The 17,141-nt window shown below is 40.2% G+C and overlaps 3 protein-coding genes across 4 annotated transcripts; 1 reads left to right on the forward strand and 2 right to left on the reverse strand.

The window, feature by feature from the left end:
• Positions 1–86: 86 nt before the first annotated feature.
• LOC113161240 (putative uncharacterized protein DDB_G0292292) lies at positions 87–7,977 on the reverse strand. 2 transcript variants are annotated; one of them, XM_026358715.1, is made up of 8 exons: positions 7,860–7,977; positions 5,175–7,089; positions 4,399–4,535; positions 1,231–1,586; positions 755–834; positions 565–670; positions 372–463; positions 87–278 (listed from the first exon to the last, which is right to left on the reverse strand). In XM_026358715.1, the coding sequence occupies exons 2-8, from the start codon at positions 7,065–7,067 to the stop codon at positions 186–188; spliced, it is 2,757 nt and encodes a 918-aa protein (XP_026214500.1). In that variant the 5' UTR covers positions 7,068–7,089; positions 7,860–7,977; the 3' UTR covers positions 87–185. The 2 variants fall into 2 exon arrangements, with proteins under 2 accessions (XP_026214500.1, XP_026214498.1); XM_026358713.1 differs by having other exon boundaries at positions 372–466.
• Positions 7,978–10,286: 2,309 nt separating this feature from the next.
• Positions 10,287–12,465, forward strand: tmem187 (transmembrane protein 187). Its single transcript, XM_026360900.1, has one exon. The coding sequence runs from the start codon at positions 10,611–10,613 to the stop codon at positions 11,373–11,375; it is 765 nt and encodes a 254-aa protein (XP_026216685.1). The 5' UTR covers positions 10,287–10,610; the 3' UTR covers positions 11,376–12,465.
• A 707-nt stretch (positions 12,466–13,172) lies between these two features.
• Positions 13,173–16,472, reverse strand: si:dkey-9i23.8 (visual pigment-like receptor peropsin). Its single transcript, XM_026360373.1, has 7 exons — positions 16,422–16,472; positions 16,223–16,286; positions 15,977–16,102; positions 15,229–15,367; positions 14,374–14,538; positions 13,745–13,829; positions 13,173–13,594 (listed from the first exon to the last, which is right to left on the reverse strand). Exons 1-7 carry the CDS (start codon positions 16,470–16,472, stop codon positions 13,385–13,387), a joined length of 840 nt encoding a protein of 279 aa, XP_026216158.1. The 3' UTR covers positions 13,173–13,384.
• Positions 16,473–17,141: the final 669 nt, after the last annotated feature.

Consider the following 17,141-nt stretch of genomic DNA (forward strand, 5'->3'; position numbering starts at 1 on the left):
ATTCAAAAACACACTGTGCAATGTCATTTTATTGCTGTTGTTTTGTTGTACAAAAGGCAATACAAAATGTAAAGTATATTTAAAAAGAGCGTGTGTGTGTGTGTGTGTGTGTGTGTGTGTAGCTCACACTGTACATATAAATGTTTCTATTAAATGTTTCTGTTAAACGGCATCCTCTACTTTCCTCATTCCTCCTTTGGGTGTGCAGCTCTCTGCAAGGTTTCTTCCTTCGTAGCTTCATTTGTCCTGGCCACAGCTGTCGGACTGTTTCCTGCACACTGCCACACACACACACACACACACACACACAAGACATCAAATGGCTGAAGATGATTAATCAGAGTAGTAAAGCAAAAGTATCTTGTACTAACTTTGATTGTGGAGAGCTGCTCCTCTTCCCCACCTGCTGGTGGGACAGAGTAGAAGATGGAGGCGATGAAGACTTGTGACAGAGACGATGCATCTGCTTCAAAACCAGACTTGTGTCATTCTTCACATAGGTTTCACACATTCTCTCGTATAGAAAGAAATTGCAGAGGTGATATAGAGAGATGCCTATCTGACCGTGGCTTCTCCCCCGACGCTTCTTCTGTTTTCGCTGTTTGCTTAACCTCTTCTTGCATAGCTTGATGAGATACTTCTGAACTGAACTGTCCAGAACTCCCTGAGACTAGCACAGAAAGAAGGAATGTGATAATTAAACTGTGGAACACAGTCTATGGAAATGACTCAATGTTTTGAACCTGTCGCCAACCTTAATATCAGTGAAGTGGTTTTGTGTTTTTGCAGGCTGGATCAGCTCCACTGTTTCGTAAATGTCTTTGGTCCTGAGGCCTGTTCACAAGATTCAAACTGATCAATCAGGAGTCCCCAGTGGTTCAGTAGCATTTTACTGTTAGAGCTGCTCCAGCTCTGACTGGTTTGTGGAGGAAAAATTCTACCACTGCTGTTTGGTCTGGAGAATTTGGCACAAAAAGGATCAAGCCTCAAATAAGCTTTAGAATGTAAGTTTAAGTTTAATTTAATTTACATTTAGTCGTTTAGCAGATGTTTTATCCAAAGCGACTTACAGGTGAGGAAACATTTACATAAAACCTCAGTTATTTTTTGTTCCCCATGGCTTACACTGCATAAGGACATTTTTTGAAGGCCAGGATGGACAGAAGAGAGATCACAGCGGGTGAAAGGTGTGTCGCTGTGGTGGACACACATCACCCTGCTTATACTTACTCATCTGATTTGCATCACTCTCCGTTAGTATCTCAGGGGTGGTGGTACAGGGGGGTGTGTTCACCTCCTGTTGCTCATCTGTGTTAACGTGTGATAGGTTGATGTCCTCATAGACATTTTCCCCCCCTGACACCACATGACTGCCTTTAGTCATGTCCGGAGCAAGGTCCAGTTCATCACTGGAGGTAATCTGGAGGTTCTCACTGGGCTGTGCTGTGTCCTCTAACTGCGTCTGGCATGGAGGTGAGTCAGGTGTGGAGCTCTTCTCTGTGCTCAGGAACGGTGACCACTCCTCCCCTGACAGCAGCTCAGCCACCAGCTTCACTGGACTGCTCACTCTGAAGGAGCCGAAAAGACTGAGAGACAATCACAGACAGAACAGCATGTTAAAACAGCTCCGTCATCTGTGAACTGCTACACTACAGGTGTACAGGCTACAGGTTCATAGTTTTAGTTTGTTAGAGAGGACGACTGACACATTCACAGTGTTGCTCTCGATAAAACCGACAAAGGTGGATGTGTAAAGAAACTTTACAAGGAAACTGACAGAACTGACCAGTTATGGTACTACTGCTACTTCAAGTGAACATGATTGTCGAGAATAACATCAGTAACAATGTTCCAACCCCAACAGTTGAACAGCTGTAACGTCAACATAAAAACATAAAGAAATGATGTGCAAATCTCATAAACCCACAAACCAAGTGTTTAAACAGAAAAAAATTACATTTCAAGAAGAAAAGTTCATTAGGACAGTGATGGCACGTCTCTAAAAAGGCTGGTAAATGGTACTGACAATTAAAGAGGGTAATTATCAACAGATCAGTGACATTATTGGGTAAACAAAGAACTTCTTAGAGAATCTTTTACAAGAAAAGATGGACAGAGGTTCACCAATCTGTAAAAAACTGTGTCTACAAATAAACAATGTCAGACTAATATCCCTCAATGTCAAATTGAGAACACTTTTAAATATATCATCATCTACAGTTCATAATATCATCAAAAGATTCAAAGAATCTGGAAATCTCTGTTTGCAAGTGAGAACGCTGACACAATATTAGGTATCTGTGATCTCTAACAACACAGATCTGATCCTGTGATGGACATCACTGTATGTGCTGAGAAATATTTCCCCAAATTACTGTCTGTGAACGCAGGAATACAGGTTAAAGCTCTATCATGCAAAGAAAACAGCAAATATGAACAGAAATATGCAGAAACACTGCCCTCTTCTCTGAGCCCTCTTCTAGGCATTAGTGCCCAGGAAATGGACAGCTTGGAAAAGAAAGGCACCATCAATGCTGAAGGATATATTCAAGTTTTAGGGAAGCATATGATGGTCTTGAATATTTCAGCAGGACAGTGTTAAACCACACACTGTATCTATGACATCAGCATGGCTTCAGTGGAGAGGAGTTGTGGTGCTGAAGTGGTCTTCCTGCAGCCCAGACCTGTCACAGATGGTAAATATTTGGTGCATCTGGAAACATAAAATACAACAAAGACGAGCCAGGACTGCTGAGCAAAATGTGGGTTTATGAGATTCAAATCACTGAACTGGATGAAATGGATGAGTCAATATTTGGTCTCTGGTGTTTATTTGTGGCAGCAGGATTGTTTATGTGGGACTGGGTCTAAATAAACGACTCTGTTTTCATTGTAATGAAAGAGTGTGGCACCTGGTCTGAAGGTGTTTCTCCATTATGATAACCAGCAGCAAAAACACATCAATTGGTTGTAGAACCAGTGTTTCCACCTGCATAGCAGGAGTTCCCAGGGTTGTAACTTCCTGTGTGCATGTGTGTGCATAATTAAATATGAGGGGGTGGGGGGGGGGACTTTCCTATTGATACATAAAATAAAATAAAAAATAAAAATAAAATTAGCCAGAGAAAAGAAAGCAGTGACAAACACTAGTTTTCCAAAGAAAACTCTGCACCTGGATTTCACTAATAAAACAGGTACAGGCATTATGTGCTGTAATCAAAGCAAAAGTCAGTCCAAGAAATGTTATGTGTGACTATTTTTAGCAAAGCAGTGTATTTCCTGATGATGCTGGAATCTCCCCTACTTTTCCCTGAACCGTGATAGTAACCTGTGATAAGACAAAGTATGAGTCAGTGTGTGTGTGTAATTAAGAGAGATACCTCCCGAACCTGTGCAACTGGGTTGGTCTCGCCATAGGAGAGAGAGGAGAGAGAGAAGATGTCTTCACTCTAAGAGAATCAACCCTAGATGACGTAGACTCGGGCTTCATCCTCCTCTCCTCAGCACGCCTTGGAGCAACCCATCTGGGTATCGAGCAGGACCTCTCGGGTGTCCTGGAATTTGTGTCTGGACCATCCTCGTGTCCTGATGGGAAGCTCTACATACTGGAGGCTTCAGTACTTCAGGGGTGTCATGCTGTCTTCCTGGGGTCTCTCAGACTTTTTTCATTGTAAGACAATGCTTTTGGTGGCCAACATTGATTCCTGACACCAAGGGGTTTGTTGCAGTTTGCCCAGACTGTGCAGGTAATGAGGCCCCAGACATTGCCCAGCGGGACTCCTACACCCACTCTCAGCACTTGAGACCGCAGTTCACCGACCAGTTCTGGTCAAAGTTCTGCCACCTCTTGGGTATCTCCCTCAGTCTCTCTTCCATCCGGAATCCAATGGCCAGACCAAAAGGCCAAATCAGCAGCTTGAAGCTGGACTCCATCTTGTGTGCAGCCAGGACCCCTCCACCTGGCCGGAGAGTGTGGCCTGGGTAGAATAGGCTCTTAACGCCTTGCCTTCTGCTGCCACAGGTATGACCCCCTTTGAAACTATTGATGGTTACTTACCTCCCTTGTTCCCCAGCCTTGATCCAGGTGCACTAAATGCACAACAATTTGAGGACCTAGTTCCACAGATCATTTCTGAAATTGATGTTGAATTTACTCCAGAATGGAAACACTGGTTTGAGCAGGGGACACTGACATAGTAGTGAATAGTGTTAGTATTGTGTGTGATAATTTAACTTTAACATATTCATCAGTATCTTTTTCTCAGTCCAACTGGACTTGTTTTTTGAACTTGAGCTTGGTTGCACTAACAGCCTGTAGTCAGTTAATTTGATTAATTCAGTCAAGGAAGAAATAAAAATAGCATTTTAACACTGGAAGAACTGAATTTATTTGCTCACCTGTCAGTTACTGTAGATCTTCTTTTAATCCTCTTCTGTGTCTCTGTCACTGCTAATTGGCTCAAAGCATCTTCATCCGTCCACTCTATCTCCCCCTCCTCACACATCCTTTCTTCCTCGCAGTGTCCCGTATCATCCTTCAAAATCAACATGTCTTTTTATTTTTGAAGAGTTTAATACTACACTGATTTGTCCTTCAGTTTTCCAGTTTGTGAAGTGTGTGAGAGAAAGATTTTTCATAATCACATGTATTAATTCAAAGAAACCAGAATAATTGCTTGAAAATTCAAAGGAATAACAAACAATGTGTTTTGGCTTTGGGAAAGCAGGAGTGTGTTTGAATAAACCTTAATAAGCCCTGTTGACACAGACCTGGGTCAAAGGAAACTGTTGAAACCAAATTGACAAGACATGGACATTTTCCTGCTGCATGAGGACATTACTAAAGTATAATCAAGACTGCTTCTTTAAATCAAATTGCCGGGATTCGAAATCAAAGCCATAATTGTTTTGTAGCACTGACCTTTGTAAACCTTATAGGAATTAATCCTTATAGGATTATGTTGTAGAGCATAGTAGATGAAGCTTTGCCCCAATCAACATAGTTCTTGACAGTGTCTCTAATGTGGAAGCTATGGTTGTATTGATTGGCTGCTTCTAAGGACTGTGGATAACTGAGAATGCAAAACTGGACATTCCACCAAGACGCAGACTTTTCCTGAAAAACTCAAGTTTTAAAATGAGGGGGCAGTAAGATTTGATCTAAAGAAACATACCTGTGTCACTTCAGTACCGTCCAGTTCCCCTTCTTCCACTATGAATCTTCTTTTTTCATCTCTTGCCTCTTTCAATTTACACACGATTTTCTTGGCAAAGTTTATCATCCTTCTTCCTGCACTGTGTTTATGTCTTGTCTGCCTCAGTTCTCCATCCACAACAGTCTCATCAATTTCCTCGGTATCCTCTAACAGCTCAGCTGTCTGCAAATGTTTAGACGACAATTTAGAATTTATTGGCATAGACAAATGGATGTCTTCATAGTTTTCCGTCAATCTGAGGGTCTCCACGTCTGAGTCTACACCAACATCGTTGACACGAACAGGAGCCACTTGGGGAAGACGACCAGGGTTGAATTGCTCATCTTCTCGGTTCTGCTGCTGTGTCCCCGGCAGCTGAGACTGAAGAAGAGTTTGGTTCTCTGATGTGTTTAATGGCTTTGGGCTGTTTCTATAAGGGGACATGAGGCTGAATCTTTGAGCTTTACTTGGTAACTCTACCTCCTGATTCACTGAAGAGTCAGGGATAGACTCCTTCACTGTATCTTCTAGTTCAGAAGACGTTTCTGTCATGGTTGCAGCGGTCATCTCAGTATCTCTGGGATCTTTACTTTCTTCATTTCCTTCTTCCTTATATTCATCTGTTTCCTCGTCCAACAAGTTATCCCTCCACTGTTCCTCCTCTTGCTTCCAACTCTCCCTTTGCTTTTTTATCACAGCCCTCATGGTAATAGAGAGATGTGCTGGTTTGATAGGTGGTATTGGTGGATCATTTCTACGTGGTTTTGGTGAGGGCTTTAGTGGAATCGTTGATTCTGGTTTTGCTGAAATTGTGGTTTTATACGTTCCATTAGTCATCGCCGTGTCAGGTTTTTCATCTGGGCGTAGCAGAGTTGAATTATTAGTCATCTCCATAATAGTCAACTCTTCACTTGGATCTTCATTCTCCTTCCCTCTGCTCTGTCCATCCTCTCCACCTTCCTCCTTCTCTGTAAATATCTGTTGAAGCAGTTTACCATCATCCAGATGACTCTCCTTTCCAGATGTTTCTTCATTCTCTTCCATCTTCTCATTCCTTTCAGAAAGATCTTGCTGGTGCTTGTTGTCCCTGTCTCCCACCTTCTCTTTGTTTTTGCTCTGTTCTACCTCTTGCTTCCTTGTCTGCTTTCTGCCTTCTGTCTCAGGCCATGCTGGGTTATTGAGCCGTGGAGGTTTTATAGGCGGTTTATAACGAGGAGGAGAAGGTTTTGGAGAGTATTTTGATTCCATCTTTAGCACATTTTCAAATGTGCCGATGTTGTGAATGTCAGGTATTGTATTACCATTGGCAAGATCTGAGCATTGGTTGTTTTCTTTAACTCCACACAACAGAGAAGACATCTGGCATGTCTGTGAGTTCATTGGTTTCACCTCATTAAAGACTTTCAAATTAGGGCTCTGGACTAAAGGTTTCTCAAATGCACTTGATCTTTTGTAGTTCTTGGGAGGTAGTGGTGGAGGACACACTAACATGGAAAGAGGCCGCTGAGATTTTAGGTTATCCGCTTGAGAAATGACAGCAGACGTGGAATCTTTCAATCCCACAGCAGTACCAATGACTAGATCTGGATCTGATCTAGCAATGGGATTCTTGTATTGCTCCTCTTTCGAGTCCTTTTCAACCAGTTCTCTATTGTTGTTTTGCACTTCAGGTTGAAGGTTGATGTTTGGACATTCAGTTTGATTATTTTCTTGGTAATCATTTGCTTCTTCCAATTGTGTGTTCAGTAGAGAACCATCAAAGTTATTCTCAATATGCACATAAACTCCCAAATCCAAAGATTGTGTGTGAGACATGTTTGAGCATGTGTGGTTCTGTCCACGGGTTCTCTGAGTGTCACTAAATGTATCCATGTAGTGTCTGGAAGTGCTGCTGCTGATGAGAGAGACAGAGAGAAAGACTCAGCATTGTCCTAAAAAATGATGTTGATCATGTTTTTATACAGAATTTAATTAGATAGCAAGTCATAAGAAGGTGATTGAGGTGGATAAAGGGTGTGTGGGACCAACATTTTGAAACAGTTTAACTTAGAAAGACTGAGGTTTTGTTTAATAGACATTCTGTCAAGTGATTGACTGTTAAATGTGTCTTTTCAATCAGCCCACAATCTTTTCCTGACTCTAACCAAGTACTGTGAGCATCTGAACATAACCACAAAAAAACACTTTTATAACACTGTAGTAACAAAACTGGATGCTGTTACTGCAAGATTCAATATTAGGGCAGAAACAATGAATGCTATAGACGGGATATTATAGTATCTGTTTGTCTGTGTAAACATGAATTGATAATCTACAATTATGAACATATCCTGTATACCATCTTAATACTTTTCATTCACACCGTTCTGGTAGCATGCTACTACACCAGCTACTACATTTATGCATAAGACATTATTGCATAAACAAATACAAAACAATACAATATATACATTAATAATAAAATTAAACAAACAACGTTTCACCATCTGAATTGGGTATATGGAAAACTATGTTCTAGTTAATAATGCATATTTTCTTTTCTCATAGTCTATTGCAGCAACATCCCAATCTCACGAAGCTCACCCACAAAGTTTAATTTATCTTTCCAGTTTATTTCACAGTATATTCGTGCTAACTATTCGTAATAAAAGTGCAGTCTCTTACCACTTTTCTCTCTTTAGTCAGGAAGTGTCTTTCTTTGTGTGTGTTCCTTGAACAATATATCTTTGTCAGTCTGCCACCTGAGTTTATGTCTCCTTTAGTCTGTGTTGTGTATTCCAGCCTTTCTCTTTTTTCTTCCTTGTTTCTCTTTTTTCTTCCTTCTGTCTCACGATTTCCTCATGTTGTGTAATCAGACTTAGAAAACCAGTTCTGCTTCATGCACTTTTTTGACTGTTTTATTTGTTTTGTCTGTTGTTGTTTTGTTTCTTATTTTTTAATGTTATGATTTTTATTATTACTCTTTAGAGAGACCCCTCTTTGTCCAGGGGGCTTCAAAAACTTCCAAAACAAAATGACTTCTCGTATTGCTGGGACAGTGTAGAGCAGGCATGTGTGAACATATTTTAACATGTGTCATGCTGCATACATGTCAGACATGTCTGTAAAACTAATGGTTCATGTCTCATATGTCATATTGCTGTCTCTGCAGGTGCTGATAGAACACATAGTGTGACTGCAAATAACTACATTGTAAAATGTGAGTTGTGTCTGAGGGCGGCTGAACAATTTCATCAGTGCATTGTGTTTCTTTTAAAAACAAAACACTATTTTGATTAAATATTGCTCACTGTGTAAACTTTTATCTTAGTTAAGTGAACTAAGATTTGCTAATTTCTCCAACAAGTCAGGGAGCTCTTTGAACTTACTTCACTACAGTGGTGTTTGTGTACAGCTTGCTTGATTTAACATTTTAATTTACTGAACATTTTTAGTACTTCAGTAAACTTATGCATATAACAGTAGTAAAACTAACTCCTAATTACTCTTATAAACTGAGGGAAAGAAACATAGTTCTGCCGCTAACTTGGTTGTGTCAGATTTAGTATGAAACCATCATATTAAGTTGCTCCCAGTGGTTAATAATTGTGTACAGGTGTGGGACCTGAATTCAAAACTAACCTTCCTCATGGTTCACATTGTTTCCAAAAATAGACAAGCACAACCTAATACACTTTGACACACGCTTTTCACCAGGCAGAATCTTCCAGCAAGTTTCTGCCATCAACCATGTCTCAATTCTACAAAAAGGTAAAAGAATAATATTTGAAAACCTTTAACTCCTAATTGATGCCTGCTGAAAAAATTTACAGACAAAACACTTCTTTTCTTTTTGATTCATTTGATACAACATTTAAGTTAAAAACTTCAAGTCAAAACTTGTTTCTGAATGTTTACAAACCAAATTACCAATCCAGGTCAAGAAAATGATCAGTGATTGATTTAAAATAGTCAGTTACTGTGGTGCTGTTTAACAGTGCATCAATCAATCAAGGAGCCTTTTTTCATTGAGTCCTTTACTACTGAGTTTATTTTCGATATTATACTTTTACTTATAAGTTTCATACAAATTTCATTCAAATTTAGAGTTAAGCATTTCAATGTTTCACTGAAGATTTGTTGAAAACAAAAACAATGTGTTACTGAACATATACATTATTACAATACAAGAATCTCACACACACAAGCTTACTAGTCATACAATCCATACAGCCTAAATAAATAAACCATGTTAAATTTTAAATTTAAATAAACCATTAGCTTGAAAAGACAAAACCTGGATATTATGTTAATTAAAAAAATATAAGATTCAACAAAATTCCTAAATGAGAATTTACAGCATAGAAATGCTCCATATAGAACATTTGAAAGCTATGAAGATCTTTCTAGAGAGTTTGTCTCCACAAGATGAATCTGCTGATATAAATTCAATTAAATTAAATTCATTTCTTTAGTATAGCACTTTTAACAACTGACACTGTCACAAAGCAGCTTTAGACAACCAAAGAAACTATGGAAGTTTACTCTAAGGTCACAACTGAGAGTGCTCAGTGATGTAAAAGAGGTAAAGTGATAAATTGATGTAAAAGAGGTAAAGTGATGTAAAAGAGGTAAAGTGAGGTAAAAGAGGTAAAGAGGTAAAAGAGGTAAAGTGAGGTAAAGTGAGGTACAGTGAGGTAAAGAGGTAAAGTGAGGTACAGTAAAAGAGGTAAAGTGATGTAAAGTGAGGTAAAGTGATGTAAAGTGAGGTAAAGTGAGGTAAAGTGATGTAAAGTGAGGTAAAGTGAGGTAAAAGAGGTAAAGTGATGTAAAAGAGGTAAAGTGAGGTAAAGTGAGGTAAAGTGAGGTAAAGTGAGGTAAAGTGATGTAAAGTGAGGTAAAGTGATGTAAAGTGAGGTAAAGTGAGGTAAAGTGATGTAAAGTGAGGTAAAGTGAGGTAAAGTGAGGTAAAGTGAGGTAAAGTGATGTAAAGTGAGGTAAAGTGATGTAAAGTGATGTAAAAGAGGTAAAGTGAGTTAAAGTGATGTAAAGTGAGGTAAAGTGATGTAGTGGTAAAGTGATGTAAAGTGATGTAAAGTGATGTAGTGATGTAAAGTGAGGTAACGTGATGTAAAGTGATGTAAAGTGAGGTAAAGTGATGTAAAGTGATGGTAAAGTGATGTAAAGTGAGGTAAAGTGATGTAAAGTGAGGAGTCCACTGCCTTAAAGAAAAGGAAATGATCATTTCCAACATTCTCGGTAATAAACCCCACACGTCATCAGCAAGGCAGCCAATCCGAAGCCTCTATCTTCTACCATGTGATTGTGAGAGTGGAACAGCACCAGCTGCGACCTTTGCCCCCCACAGTGAAGACAGTAGACATAAAGCTGCAGCGTCGGTCCACACATGTGTTCAGTGTAGGACAGAGTCCAGTTATGAACACGGCTCTGCTTCACGTGTCGCTTGTCTTCGCGCTGTGTGTCGTCTTGGCGAACACCAGCCTGTTCGACTCAGTTGCAGTGGACTTGTCATACGACCACTATGCAGAGAAGCGCGTGGACTCTCTTCCCGCTTTCCTGGCGATGCCGTGCAGCTGTGTGGTCAACCTGGCTTATATCGTCATGGGATTGTACTGGCTAGTGTGGCGCGGAGACGCCACAGAAACGGAACAGAGCCGCTACATGAGACAGGTTTTCGCTTTCATGGCGGTCTTTTACGGTCCTGTGCAGTGGACGCGCTTGGCTGTGCTGCGGCGCGCCCCCGCCGTGCTCGACCAGTGGTTGACGTTGCCGATCTTCGCGTGGGTTCCGGTGTGGATCAGCGTCATAGAGCGCGGGCCGGCGAAGTGGCGCGCGGCCGCGCTCGAACTGGCTTCTCTCCTCAGCTACGGTCTGGCGCTGGCGCACGAGCGCGGCTTCGAGGTGGCGCTGGGCTGTCACGTGGCCCTCGCAGTATACAAGGCTGTTCGCGTGCAAGCGGCGCACGGGGACGGTCGCACGCGGGGATACCTGGTGCTGGGGGTCCTGTCGTGCGCGGGCTTCGTGCTGCTGAAGCTGCTGGACCACTGGCTCGGCCGGGTCCGGCTCTTCCAGCGCTTCACGGGTCACTTCTGGTCCAAAGTGTGCGACGTGCTGCAGTTTCACTGGAGCTTCTGTTTCCTGACAGCTGTGACTCAGAGGAGCCGCAGGAAGAGGGACTGACACTGTGATGTCAGGGAGAAGGACCAAATCCATTTATATATATATATATAAACTCAATATTTACAAAACAAGTTAGCAATCAGTTCAACAGGAAAATAAGTAGATTGATTTATAATAGTCAGTAACTGTGTAACAGTACAATTGAATCAATCAAGCCTTTTTCTTCATTTAACTTTTTCATTTTCTGTATCATATTTTTACTTAAGTAGCATTTTATTTAAGTCTTAGGCTATTTTCCCCTACACTAATGCTCCTTGCCTGACAACGATCTTTGATCGGTGGGTGGTAATCATCTTCAGGAAAGGACACAGTCAACATTCTGGTTTCTATGTTGCTGCTGCATAAGTTTCATACAAATCTCATTCAAATTTAGCTTTAAGCATTTTAATGTTTCACTAGAGATTTGTTGACAAAAACAACATGTTGCTGAGCATACAAGTTAGGAATCTCACACACACAATGTAGTCATACAGTCCTGCACACCCTTTATCCACCCCAATCACCTCCTTATGACTTGATATCTGGTAATAGTGCTTGATTTGTTCCAACAATAAATCATTTTCTTTACAAAATAATCATATCATTACATTCTGTCATACAATCCATACAGCCTAAATAATGCACTGCAGACAATAGCGTGTCGTTAAACTTAAACATTAAATGAAATAATACAATAGAAATCTAAACAACAGGTAGGAGCGTAGCATCTCCTTTTCCTTTACAACAGTCTATAAATGTTCGGGTTATGAGAGACAAATGTTTCATTCTTGGCTGATATGCTTAACAGTCCTAGCTTTTCTTTGTTTGTATTTTATGTTTTTAGATGCTCCAAAATTTTTAATACTATTTAATAATTCTTAGCTTTGTTACCTCTGTCCCAACTTTTTTAGACACGTTGCATCCATCAATTTCCTAATCACCTTAATTTTTTTTTCTTCAATATAAAATCTTCTCAGTTTAAACATTTGATGTGTTTTTTTTATGTTCTATTGTGAGTAAAATACAGATTGATGAAATTTGCAAATCTGCATGTAAATGTTCTGCACTTATATAGCTCTTTTCTACTGAGCTGGTACTCAAAGCACTTTACACTGCATCTCATTCACCCATTCACACTCACACACCGATGGCAGAGCTGCTATGCAGCTGACCTGACTCACCGGGGGCAACTTGGGGTTCAGTATCTTGCCCAAGCAAACTTTGGCATGTGACATGGCTGCCAGGAATCAAACCACCAATCCTGTGATTGGCAAACAACTACTCTACCTATTGATCCACAGCCACCACAGTGTCATTCTGTTTTATGGAAAACTGTCACTTCACTCAGTAAATTAATGACAAATATGAGTCTGTGCTAGTAGATTTCCTCAAATATGGATCTTTTTTACAGTTTTTATTAAACAGTCATGATGATGGAAACTTGCAGTAATGTGAAACATTTCTGGCTGAGAAATAAAGAACTTGTGTTTTTCAGAGGAATCTTTGGTTTGATTCTCCACTGAAGACTTCTGATAAGGGTTTATTTCTTATTTCTTCTTAGATGATTATTTATTCTAATCTGCTGGTGCCTGTCCTCCTTGTGTCTGCATGGGTTTTTAGGGTACTCCAGCTTCTTCCCACAGTCCAAAGACTTGCATGTGAGGTTAATTACAGACTCAATTGCCCATAAGTGGGAGTGTGAGTGTTTCTGTCTCTAAATGTCAGTCCTGTGATAAAGTTGCGACCTGTCCAGGGTGTACCCTTCTTCTCAACCAGTGACAGCTGGGATTGTCTCCAGCACCCATGTGACCCTTAACAGGAAAAACTGTTACAATGGATAATGAATGGATATTATTAATTCTAGGTTAGAAACTGCATTACAACAAAAACACAATGCAGCAAACAGATTGTGAAGCCTAATTCTTTACCGTTCTCATGTTAGACAGGAAAAAAAAAGAAATTTTTATCATTAGTTATCGTATATTGAAATGTATATTATTGTTGGCTTCTTCTGTTAAAGTACAATAAGTTTACAGCTCATGTGTAGTGACAGCAGTGAGAACAGGCTCTGATGGATGTTTCCTCTTTATCCCGAACAGGCCCAGTACTGCCTCCCTGAAGTCCTGGTGGGAGCAGTAGATCAGAGGGTTCACAGCACAGTCCAGGTACGACATCACTGATGACAACGTCCTTAACCAACTAGGTCCTGCTGACAGGTCCAGCCTACCCAGTAGGATCAGCTGATTGGTGGGTGGAGAGAAAGTAAGATTTAAAATCGATGTAGGAGTGTGTGTGTGTTTGTGTGTGTGTTTGCTCTTTGGCTTTTCCAACTGTGGACATGCAGATACAAGCTGCTATGTTGTTTTATAGTGAGTGAGTGCACAAGTCACCTCAGATACAGCAAAGGGAGTGTAGCAGAGCATGTAGGAGGACACGAGCAGAGGAGTGACTGCAGACAGATCTGCTTCATCATCTCTGAGACAAAGAGGAGACATGGCACAGTCAGCCTGCTTCCTGTAGCAGAGCATTGCTCTATTATCACTTAGTAGGACTGTGCTCCGGTGTTAAATAAATAATAAATTGACTCATATATGTCTAACAATTATTCAAAGGCCCTTTTTACTCACAAAGCTGTGGTTACAGCTGTTGCTAAATTCAGCAACTAGCAGTTAGTTGGACTGATGAAGTAACTTGAATGGTTTTAACTACAATCAGGCCAGTGGGAATGCTAATGACTTTTGATTGGACCTGACAGACCCAGAGAACAATCTGTCAGGATGTCAGTTAAACAGTGTAACCATATTCCTGAAATGAGTCTCGAGGCAGAACTGACTACACTGAATCATGAACTGTTTATCATGTTATTGCTTGGTGAAGAGTTTCCTACAAGACCACAAACTTCACCTTAAACTAATGTCAATCTAGCAAATGTCAAAGATTCTGGAATGCATCTTTAAACAGCGTCAGTTATTATACTTGTAGATCACTTCAACATTATCATGTGTCTCAGATCGTCTACCTGTTGTCATTAGAGCAGAACCTGGTGAACCTGAGCAGAGAGCAGAAGCAGATAAGGAGGAGGGGGAGGAAGATACAGATGGCGAACACGCACAGGATATAGATCAACATGTCTGAGTAGCTGCTCTCCCAGAAGACAGCACACAGCATCTCTGCGGGATCATACCTGGAGGAGGAAGAAGACGGGATGGAGAATAACTGAGCATAACACAACCTGTATAGTAGCTGTCCAGATAGTGGAGCCACTGCTCCTTTAACTTTGAAGTGTTTCCAACAGAACAATCAGTGTCTTTCTTTCTGTATCCTTTTCCTTGTTTGTGAAAGACAATAATCTCTTAACTTTGTTTACTTTGCTCTATTTCTAACATGCAATCAACAACAAACTGGTGGACACTTCAGGCGTTTGACTGAACTCAACTAACCCAGCTCTTGGTTAGTGTTCATTGCAAACAGCTGAGAGTTTTGCCTGTACACGTAATGCAATGGAGTTTGAAATATTTTGAGTGTAACTGTTACTGATTTGTTCCAGTCCATACATGCATAGAAAGCAAATACAGATAGAGGTTTGCATTGTGTCTCCAGTTTATTTCAGTTTGATTTGTTTTCATACAGGCATTTTAAGTCTTCAACATAACTGACTCTGTCGACACTTTTATTGAGATTTGGGGACCATGGAGTTTAAAAGACATGGACTCTTGTCATACTGACACTGTATTCATAAGATACTTAAACTGTGTGTTTTTGGTTTGCTTCCTGTTTGTGGATGAGGACATCTACTGTCTGATCGAGGGATGTAAGAATTGTGGTTTCCCAAAACAAAAACGACAAATGGAACACTGTTAATTAAACACCGTACCTGATCCAGGTGAAGACGACAGGGACGCTCCCAAACACCACCCCTGTCATCCAAGAAGCTGAGCATGCTATCACCATGACAACAAAAAGGGCACTTCCTGTGGAGGCCCTGCCAATCAACCGCTGCACACAGAGGACAGCTGTAAAGAAGAACACTATTGTTAGTGTACAAGTAAACTTAGATCATGTATTATATGAAAATACTTGTACTTAAATAATTCAATTCAGTACTACTACTTCTGCTTCACTACAGACGTAGAAAGATTTGCTGGTGATTTTCTCGGACAAAAGTAATAAACACCTAAAAAAATAAAGTCAGACTTTGCTTTTGATTTTTGATTCAACAGAAACACCTTCTTTGATTTTCACTGACTAATTTAAAATGACACAACAGACTGTCAAGTTTTACTAAAATTATTTAACTGTAGCCATAATTGCTGTCATCTGTAAAATGTAAGTATAGAGTAATGACAAATATACCCATTGCGTACAACAAATATTGTGTATGTAGTCAAGATTAACCAGCAATCCAATGTTTTTACCCTTGACTTCCCTATTCATTTAAATGTGAAATAACTAATAACTAATAACCCAAATAATGATATGAGTTTGAAATTTCAGTGTAGCCTAGTACTAGTACAACCTCCAGTAAGGTTTGATTGTATTTTCCAGATTCAACATGGTGACTAATTTTACAGTGATTTGGCACTATATAAATAAATGTAAATGTAGGCGTACAGCTGTGGTACCTATGCTCCCTATAGATGAGGTGATAAAGGTGAATTTCAGCAGGCTGACGACCTCGCACCACGGTGACATCTGACCCCCTGTCAGTATGGCAAACAGGGAGCTGGAGATGATGAGGAGGGAGCAGCCTTCACAACAAAGATGATCAGGTATGATATATTAAACACTGGGATACGTGTGTTACAATACTGAAATGAAATATTAAGGTGGTTACACTAAGGAATCACCAGTGTTGGTGTCAATTATACCTAAATCTGACATGGTGAGACTGACAAATGGAAGCCAATACCGACAGCAGAACTGACCCTTGCACTGAAAGTAAAAGAAGAATAGGATGTGTTAGGATCACATCAAAATCTGTCTTCTCACAAGCATTTAATTCCTTTAAACCATACTCCTTTATGGTCTCTCACTGATATTAGAAACAACTACACCTTCTCACTGTACCTTGGCTTTGACGATCAGAACAAGACAATTTCCTGAAACTCCCATGACCATCTGGAGTCCCAGCACAGCCACCACCAGCCACTTCTCTGCCCCTGTCCACAAACTCTCCATGGACACAGTCCCGTTAAACCGCTCAGTCACTGGGGGACAACACAGAGCACAGTCGAGGGTATTCTAAAAGAGCCACCTGTCAGCGCTGAGAGCTTCTGTCAGACTGGAGCTGGTACTGCTGGACTGAGGTTTTATACCAACAGGCTTTGCCAGGGGTGGACTAAGTTATAATTTATACAATAATATGAAACCATTTTATTTTTACATACAAACTAGTTTTCTTAGACATGTGACCTGCATTGATTGTATTATGATGACATCAGGACTGATCTCAATGTCACACAGTACAAAAGGAGTGTGAAGGATGCCACAAGCATCTACTGTAGATCCAGATGTCCTTATCTTTATGTTATTTAAAGCCCTGTATTCTTATAAAATTAATCAGAACAAACTGATAAAGACAATTTTAATCAAAGATAAGTGACAAAGTTTAGAAAAGAAAAACCATTTACTACACTATTAGACACAGTATAACTGACAAATCAAATATATGAATGGCACATGCAAATATGAGTCACTGCATACTCTACCATCAGCACCATAAGCAGAGGGACAACAAAGGAAGGATTAGATAAAAACATTACATATTAATATATGTGCACTATAGAA

The sequence above is a fragment of the Anabas testudineus genome, chromosome 1, assembly GCF_900324465.2.
Source record: "Anabas testudineus chromosome 1, fAnaTes1.2, whole genome shotgun sequence".
NCBI classification, from domain to species: domain Eukaryota; kingdom Metazoa; phylum Chordata; class Actinopteri; order Anabantiformes; family Anabantidae; genus Anabas; species Anabas testudineus.